This window comes from Ceratina calcarata, unplaced genomic scaffold, assembly GCF_001652005.2.
Source record: "Ceratina calcarata isolate Rehan_Ccalc_2016 unplaced genomic scaffold, ASM165200v1 scaffold60, whole genome shotgun sequence".
In the NCBI taxonomy this organism is placed as follows: domain Eukaryota; kingdom Metazoa; phylum Arthropoda; class Insecta; order Hymenoptera; family Apidae; genus Ceratina; species Ceratina calcarata.
This window is the reverse complement of record NW_017177240.1, coordinates 424,383-433,890: the sequence shown is the minus strand read 5'-3', so window position 1 is coordinate 433,890 and position 9,508 is coordinate 424,383. Positions and strand designations below refer to the sequence as shown.

Here is a 9,508-nt window from a genome sequence, read left to right as displayed (position 1 = left end):
AGATACCGAGGCTAGGTAAAGGTGGCGAGGAAAATAAGGGTGGCGCGTGGAAAATAAGGGTTGCCTGCGGAAAATAAGGGTGGCGCGAGCCAAGCGCGTCGGTAAGCTAGGGAGGAAGTTTAGGGATGGTAGCGAAGGGTAGCTCTCCAGATAAGTCGAATGGGGAGGTAAGAAGCCCTTTACCTTCGTGTTCAATTATTACTATCAAGAGGTCTCCGTTTTCGCATTCTAATTTAACTACCATTTGTATATGCGGTGGTACTGACACGGCCAGAACACCCTTAAGTATAATAAAGAAATTCAGTATTCAACATTTACTGCCCCCGTGTCACAGCCATTGGCATATTCATATTCTTATTGTTAGTAAGCAAGGCTTCGTTAACAAGAAACACCGGCCGTTTTAAATAACAGTTATAAACGATAGGAACCGGAATTATATCGCACACATTATTTGCGATCGTACGAACCTGAGTTTCGTCTACGTGGTCTGGCGCCTCCGGACTGGCCGATTTGCGGCCGTAAATGTTCGACAGTGTCTGGTTCACCGGGAAGTCAGGACCACCCTGCAATAACCATCACACGATCTAAAAACATCTCTACACGCCCCGTAAACGAGAAAACGATACATACGTCCCGGCAAATTCTGTGTACTTTAATTAAAACAGTCTTGTTAGGATGAACTCGTGAGTTCAATACATTTACGATATTCAATTAATATCTAATCAATATCACTTCTACAGTCGTCTCGGCACGTTAAACATGCATCAAATTAATCGAATTTAAAGTGCTTCGTTATTAAGGTTTGCACTCCTGTCTAATCAATTATTGACCGTACGGACTCCCTATTTAAATGTTTAATTAGTAAAACCAAATAAACAAATAATGTATCACAGTTTTATTAAACACGTGTAATTTCTGTTAATGACGCTTGACTATCCATGACGGAGAGGATTAAACGCCTATACTCATAAAGATCACTATCGAACGGAACTAATATAAGATTTAATTTCTGGATCAATTAGTCATCCCGAGGCTTAATTTGATTTCTAATCACATACTGCTGAACCCCCGTTTCTTCGCCGTCTTTGTCATGCTTCTGACCCTCGTGCGCTCGCGTTTAGTCCCTCGAACCAGGGACCTCGTGCAGGGTTCGTTTCGCGAGCAAATAAATAGAGCCAGTGAGAGGCAAAGTCAATTATCGTTCAACGGTAGCTGATGGAAGTCCCCCCGTTCGGGCACCGTGACCGCGTTAAACGAGCCAAACGGAATTATTCATGACGAACTTTCGATGCGCAGGTGTGTTTAACATCCCGCACCACTTTTCCTCGACCTGCCTACCCAGCCTACCTCTTAATTAAATATGCGCTATTGGCATCCTCGTCTGTTTCGCCCCTTGCGCCAAATTCGTCCGTTACCTCGTTTCTCGCAGCCTGTGACTTAGACTTCAGACCATGCAAACATTTTTACTTTCAATCCTATATGCTTAACTTTATCTGAAAGTTATTTCTACGAGGACTTTGATAAGAGCTGTTCTCATACAAGTAACTCACGCTTAACTCGTTTCGGATTGCATCAAAGAAAGGGAACTGCTCTTAAAGCACAGAAGCATGCGAGATGGGTTTTTTGAAGTGAGCCATAAGAAGGGATTGTCAGAGGAATGAGGGAAACAAGGCTTGATCCTTGGAAGAATGGAGATTGCGAATGAAAGACCACTTTCTATGTAGTTTACTTGTCGTTCGAGAGAAACGGTAAACCTTGGATAGGCTATTACGTGTCTGACAAGCGGACGATCGAATTCGAAACATATCGGCATCGATAGCAAATTTAATTCGTTATACGAGTTCAAACAATCTTCGTTTGTCAGATATGTAGATCCATTACGATCGAGATTGACATTGATTAATATTCATGCAAAATAAAACATTTATTTTACCATTAAAGCATTGGAATATACATATGCACATTCAGATTTGGATTTTTATGAAGTTTTATACGTTACACGCAGCATTTCTAATTTTTGCACAGTCCGTTTTTTTATAAATGCTATTTATTGATTAGGTTTGCCGAGTATCCTCATACATTGTACGAATTGATCATCATTAATGACATGCGCAGAAACGAACGGTGACATGTCTGAATCACGCCTCTTCGCGTATGCAAATTGAAAGAAAATACAAGGGAACAGATACTAAAATATGTTCTCCGCGGTAGTTTTTGTGTTCACGGTGTGTTATAGAAGTTTCCCGAGGGCTAGCAGAGATATCGAATTGAAATTGCGGATGAAAAATTTGTATCGTTTGCTGCCAGCCACGAGCAGTTTCTCGTTATCTACGTGGTATCGTTCATGCGTTCTGCGGTAATTGGAAAACATGCAACCACTCTGTTTAATTTTTATTTTTAATTTCAAAGTTTACTACCGGTTATTAAAAAGCAGAATGGAATATTATTTTCATAAGAAACGGGCTGTCAACTTTTTTTTATACAGTAACGTAATTAATGGAGCTATTCACACTGCTTGGTGTTACATTAAAACGCATATAATTTTTATTACCGGAGCGTTAATATTTCATCGATTATTAACTTAGCCTCACGTGCAAAAATCGGGAGGATCGTTCAAGGATACTTTGAATCTCAATCGAAGTTCCTAGGAGGTAGTATTGTCTTCAGACCCGCTTCTTTTATCTTGACGAAAGTTTCTTGGTCGGTGAGCTTTCATTTCGATGCATCCGAGGAGTTCCACGAATCTCGAGATTTCAAACAGTGGCGGCGCGCGCTGCCACGCCGCGCCAGTACGTTTACCGAAGGCTCGAGACCCGGTTTCATCTTCGGATAAACGAATTCGACGACGCACAAGTGCTCTTCCGGTCCGTCCATTCCTTTAACTCGGCTATTATACGGAAGCACGCGTGGCTTTCCTCATCGCGATTCGTTTTTGGAATCTCTAGCAGGGGAACGAAACGAGTTTTGAAGGGCGATATTGCAAATTCAAAAGCAAGAATCAAGTACCTAAACTAAATACAGTAGAACGTTAGATCAGTATAAAGTCAGGCTGTGATCAGACACAAACGCTTCATGTTCTATACGCTAGTCGGTAAATTCAACGATGCCAAAATTCAACAGTGAACATCCGAATCAAGGATTAATTCAGAACGATACCGTGTAATTCGTTTAATTCGCTAGGCTCAAGTTAATTGGGCGCATTGTTCGTTCATTAAGAAATTGCTTAGGCCGTGGCGTGAAGACGAGTAGTTTTGCACGACTACTATGTTTCGGACCGGTGCAATTGTGGAATTAAGGAAAGTGCCGTTGAGCGGAATGGGTATTACAACTTAAGATTGCTGGAATATTTGTAACTTGTACGTGTAACATATTGAAATTTCAGCTAAAGTGCAACCGTGACGTTAACGATTTCTGCATTTCAATCTTAACAACAGCCGGTGGCAAGTTTAGTTTGAAATTCTGTACGTTTTATTGATCCCCCAGGGCAGTGGCAGAATATCAGAAGAAACAGAATTCCCGAGGTTCCTATTACTCGACGGTTCAGCTACAGTTACATTTTTCATGGTACCAACATCCTCGATGGCTTCTTCAAGAGGTAAAGGAAAAATGTAAACTTCAAGAGATAAACATAGAAGATACACGGAATATTGACATTTAATAATCAAATATTTGATGAAATGATGAGTTATTGCATGGGAAAACAAGACGCTCTCGATTTGGACATAAGACATTTAATATCGCGTTACAGCAGAACGTATTTTTGTATTCAAACCGTGTACTCGTTCGTCATTTGGAACATGAATTGGGAATTGAAGAAAATGGTAATACGGACTCAACTATTGGCAAATTGCATTCGCTGAGTCTGCGATTGCCATTTGGCCGGCAACCAATTGCGCGAGATGTATTACACAGACGTATAATTAATGTCTGAATGCAGCAGCCGATAATATTCACCGACAGCAAATAATTTTAGTAATGAAAATTATGGTTTTCGTCCAAAGGCCTGATATGCGATATCGATGTTACATTAAATTCTAATACATAGATATCGTATTTGAATTACCTACCTAACCAAAAATCAGTTACAAATGTTATTACTCTAATCCTAAACAATTTCGCTATTCGCCGTGGCTGCCTACATTTTTCATCAGATAATCTCTAGAAAATCTCGTGGCAAAGGTGCGTTAGAATTGCGGTTGCCAAAAATTGCGGGAATCGTTTTGCTTTCAACGGGACTTCCGTCCTCAAGAATTTTTCGACTACATATCTCGAGACCGTCCTTACCATAAGAATAAAGTAAGGGGGATTTATTTCTTCTATATTCTATATTCCTCAAATCGAAAGCGGCGAGGGAATTGGAAACGTTCCGAGGACGGATTCGGATTCCTTTATGCCCCCGTTGCCTTTATGCGCCTTTACGCGTTCCAAGAAACCATACGTACTCCTATAATGCTCCTCTTTCCGGAAGTCGGTATTCAACCGTCCGAAAATGAGATTCCTTTGTATCGATCCCTCCTATCGTCGATAATTTTCCGACTCTCAAATTGTTCGGCCGCAAGAGACTGCGCCATTCAGAAATCGTTATCACGAAAATCACACGACCACCCTGTCAAAGGACCTCGATAATTCCAATACGAGTTCATATTAACGCTGAAAATCCTATTACGCGCACTTCCCAAGTCTATCGATAATTCTCTAAAACCAATCAGAATCTGTTAATTTGTAACAATAATTTGCAGCTTCCGATTCCATTTAAAAGGTTACTAGGAAAGATGATGGGTTGTTGATTATAAGAAAATTGAACCACCGAGCGAAGCCCGTGGTCCCTTTTATTTTCATCAAGGGTTGGACCTCTCGAGGGACAGAGAGGATTCACCGTACGAGCTTCAATGTTAATAGATACCCTGTCAGGGAGCGTAACTCGCGTATCGAACAGGGACACTCTTCGCAGCGCGACATGTCAATAATCCCGGGCGCACCGGTGTACACGTAGGGGCTTTATACCAGCGTGGAGCGGCAGAGCCAGTGGCAGGCCCGTGTGCCTGAAACTAATTTCGTCGGATAGCTTCAGGGGTCATTCGATGCTACCAAGAACGTAACACTTTTACCGTGAGATGAAAGAGACCATTCCCGTGAACCCGATGAAACGAAATACCATGTCGCGGCCACGGGGTTTCATGGGTCACAGGTTTCAACCCTGCGCGTCCACCCGATGAGAGGATCGAGTTCGTGAAAGATTTCTCTATTTTTTTCCTCCCCCTTCCTGTCATCCTTTCCTAATTTTTCTCTGTCAACCCTCGGTTTTCTTCCTTACGTACTTCTGCGGTAGAAATTCACGTTTTCTCATTGATTTCGCATTTTCGTGATCGCGTGGGTAAATTCGAAAACGCATTACCGAGGTTCGATCCGATTTTCGTTTGCAGCGCTGTGCACCAAGCCACGCGTGATAATTACATCAAGAAAACAGTATCAAGAAGGGCGCGAGAGTGAAACGAGATGACACCCCCTCGTCTCGGTTAGTTATTACCACGACGTAAGGAAGAAAACCTAGAAGCGCGATAAGTATACTCGCGACTCTAACGTACACGTGTATCAGGGATGCTTACATAGACTCCCATATGTCTACTTTGTACATGGCGAAGTAATGATCTCATTATCAACTACCAGCTGCATGCTTCACGGGGAGACGGTATTAGTTCTTGGATATTTATGCGCGCTTTTATTAAGCCCCGTGCCCATTCACCTCTTGTTCGCAAACTTCGAACGCCTCGCCGCTTTGTTCCCTCATTTTATTATAACGTCGTTCAAAGAGGGTAGTTAATTGTTTAAAGCTCATTTCACGAATTTGACTTCTCTGAAGAGATCTGTCACGTTTGACGCTTGTACGGACAAAAGTTAATTAGAACCGGATAACTATCTCCTGTCGTGTAATGAATTTCCCGAAACGTTCGTTACCATCAGAGAACGCGGCCGGTGCATCGATCTGAATTACGATTGCCGGTCAACTAATCGTAAGCTTCCTCTACCAATTTCATGAAATTACGAGTCGATCTAATCTACATTGATTACGGATTCAATTCGAAATCAATATCAATTCTCTATGCAATGTAAAGATCATTGCATTCTTGGTGTGGTCTCAGGCAAGAGTTAGTATTGTATACAATTGTTTAATAAAGACTATTCTAAATAAAGATTATTCTTGTCTCTTCGGGATGTAGACACTAACAGTTGAGAAAGGAAGGAAGACGTGTGTTCACTAGTCTCGTATTAAAAATTCTGACAAAAGGCAGCTCGATTCGAACTAGATAGGGCTCGTAAATAACGAACAGAAAATATATTTTCTTTGGAAGTGGCAACGGAACCGGACAGGTTTATGGGTCCATCGATCGCCAGTGACGCTTAGGCAAGCGATATAGGCTCGAGATTGAGGCCAGCAGCCCTCGGTCGCAAAATGACGTGCCAGGGTGAAGTCGTTGTCACGGGGTTCGCGGTACAAGCGTGTACAGAGCCACGGCCCGGTAGTACACTCTTGCTGCTCCTCGATATCCCTTTGTAAACTGATGAAAGGAAGTCACGCACCAGCACGTGACCGGATATAGTGAACGGGTCACGGTGAATGCATTCCGAACACCCCTCTCCGACCCTATCTTTTCCTACTATTACCCCTTTGCTTTCATCCATTGTCTTCGATTTTTCTGTACACCTTTCCATGATTGTTTTTAGCTCTGCCTATATAGGGTGTGTCTCAGTCTAAAAGGATTTCCTCTTTTAAACTTCCTCTGCTGTTCTACTTTACATCAGAGAATTCAGATCTGCCTTCTCAAGGTACTTCCTCCACTTGTCAGACTTTAATAGAACACCGTACAAGGTGTTTTCGAATATTTTCGCGGTCAGATCGGTATACTTTGTACTTTAACAGTGAATCTCTGTCTCGGTTCCTAACGCTTTGTATCGAATGGCGAGCGTAGTTGTTAATTAAGGACACGTCGTCCTTAGGGAGATGTTCCTTGATGGAGACGTTAAGCTCCTCTGCAGTTTCTATTAGCATACCCCTATGTGCAATGTATCTACCCATTCTATAGCGGTGGGCGTTGCCATCTTGACGATGAATATAGTTCAAATTCCAAGGATCAAACGTCCGGACTTGATTGCCGTGCGAGATTTGACCTCGCACTGAATTGCACCAACAATCATATAAAAAATATAGAATCTAATTCCGATTGAATGACATGCAAAAGCTCCATCCTTTATCCTGACAACTAAAACATTCGAACTTTGCAGATATTCTGTATGCTCTTTCTTTTCACCCTCGTTGCTCCTTTTTTAATCCCTTCAGTTCTCCTTTTTTTTCCGTCGCGCTTTCTAAATTCCTTTCGCTTTCTCTATTTAACTGTTTCTCTTTGTCCAGCACCGCGAGCTTCGTCCCGTCCCTTTATCTTTCTTTGTCTTCACAGGTCATCCTCGCTTTATGTCCGTTTTCTTCCACGCGTTCCAGTTCTCGTTTCGAATCCCGGCTTGATCTAGATCAGTGATCGATCTCGAAAGCGTGACGCAACGCTTTATCCTCGGAAAACCTGCGCACGTACCACTGTATACCGTGTACAAAACGACAGTAGCACCGGAAAAGCCGTGTCGATGGCAATAAATGTTAAAGAAGTTTGTGGCAGCGATTCGGTCGCCGGGCCAGCATTCACTATGTACGAGAGCCGATTTCTTCCCGCCTTAGCCTTTCGAAGGCAATTTTTAGAATCCCCAAGTGGACGCGAGCTCAATCGACTGTAGTTTCAGATAAAACCGGCTTAGCAACACTGCTCGGGATTCCCGAATATTATTGCTTCACCGAACAGTTTGCAGTTTCAAAAAATTATATATGGACATAGAAAAACTAACGGAGGATTGTTTTATTCAGGATCCGTTTGGAACAGGTGGAAAATCACGGCGATTTTTGGGAGCTCGTACATTAAATAATACATATGCGCACCGCGTCGAGCAGGTCGCGTCGAAATTTCGTTTCCGCCGACGCGATGCTCGCTCGGCTCGGTCGATTTCCGCTCGAAAAACGTATGCTAGAGAATCGTACACCCGGAACACATATACATACACCGGCCATCGTATCGTCTAGAATATTGCAAAGGCAGCTCTTTGTTAAACAAAGAACCGTGTGTGCCACGGTGAAAATTTGAAAACCACCGATTTTTTCAACTCTCACATCGTGAATATTTAACTCTGTGCATGTGAAAATCCTTCGAGAACACGAGTGGATCCATTTGTAAATTCTGAGGATGCAATTGTTACAGGCGTGAGTTTTCAGAAATTCTTTTGACACGTTCACGAAATACATTTGCTGTTTCTCTGACATTACGTTACATAAATGAAATCGACTGGAAATTTTGTTGCGCAATGCGAATACGGAATTTCTGTGTGGACCGCGGCTCAGGCGTGACCGGTGTTAGTCACAGTTGTTGATGTAACACGGAACGCGTGCAGGAACGGGATAGGATGGAACGGAACAAAATCGATGAACGACCATCGAAACGACTCCGAGTTTGGATTAAACCGCGCATATCTGGCATCCATTGCAGTTCCTGGCGCTGCCAAATATTTCTGTCGGCAAACGAGCACGAGGAGGGAAGACACTGAAATATGACCGGTGCAGGCCAGTCGTGCGCGTTACTGGATTGTAAAATCTGGATACATCATGCCGGAATAAATGGCCCGGCTACAGGTATTTCAGATATATTTTATTTTAACGAAAAAAAAAAGAGGAACCGGCAGAGAGCTACCTCCTGGCAATAGCCGCACGAAGTATTTTTTCCCCGGACATTTGGCAGTTGTCATAGAGTGTGACCGCTGAGATATTTTAGTCTACTATTGTATGTTTAAAGAGAGTACGGATGCGATAGAAGGAAAGCAGCGACGAAATTCCGCTTGTAACTTTAGTTAATTAAATTCCAACATTTTTCATTGTAGTCCAGTTTGTTTAATATTATATAAATACGTTAAAAGAGAGCTAGAGGGAGAGATGGAAAATTAATACTGTATCTACCAGTTGCACGAGGGATTTTTCTCTAAACTAGTTGGAAATGCAGCAATGATTATGCGAGGCGCTTGCAACTCAAATTTGGCCGCGAGTTCACGAGTTACCGGAAGTTAACTTCCAAACACGCAAACGTGCTTCGTTTAGCCGATTATACATATACAATATATGTACATATGTATATCGTTCGTATACGTACATGTATGATACGCGGTCCCTAGTGGAATTCGAACCTTATTAACAATTCCAGAAATTCAGTTATCTATAACTGTACAACAAATAACGAAAACAGGACGAGGCAAATAACATTTGAAGCGAGAAAGCCTTCTGTTCAAAATCCCGTTTGATTCATTTCAGTAATACTTGTAAAAAAGCAATAGTTTTAGTTCCCATTCCTTCCATTCATTGTCAGTCTACTCCAATTAAAAATAAAAAAATTGTAATTGTTCATAATTCCGTAATAAGTAACAA

At 42.2% G+C, this 9,508-nt stretch overlaps 1 protein-coding gene across 13 annotated transcripts in view; it reads right to left on the bottom strand.

Annotated features, from left to right (window-relative positions):
• Positions 1–9,508, bottom strand: part of dlg1 (MAGUK family member discs large 1) — a 421,217-nt gene that overhangs the window by 173,253 nt on the left and 238,456 nt on the right. For 12 of the 13 annotated variants that reach the window (XM_018032920.2, XM_018032923.2, XM_018032921.2 and 9 more), the window contains one exon: positions 468–563. The exons of the other annotated variant lie outside the window; for it this stretch is intronic. In XM_018032920.2, coding sequence (XP_017888409.1) covers positions 468–563 — 96 coding nt within the window. The remainder of the gene's footprint in view (positions 1–467; positions 564–9,508) is intronic. 13 annotated transcript variants of the gene reach the window in all.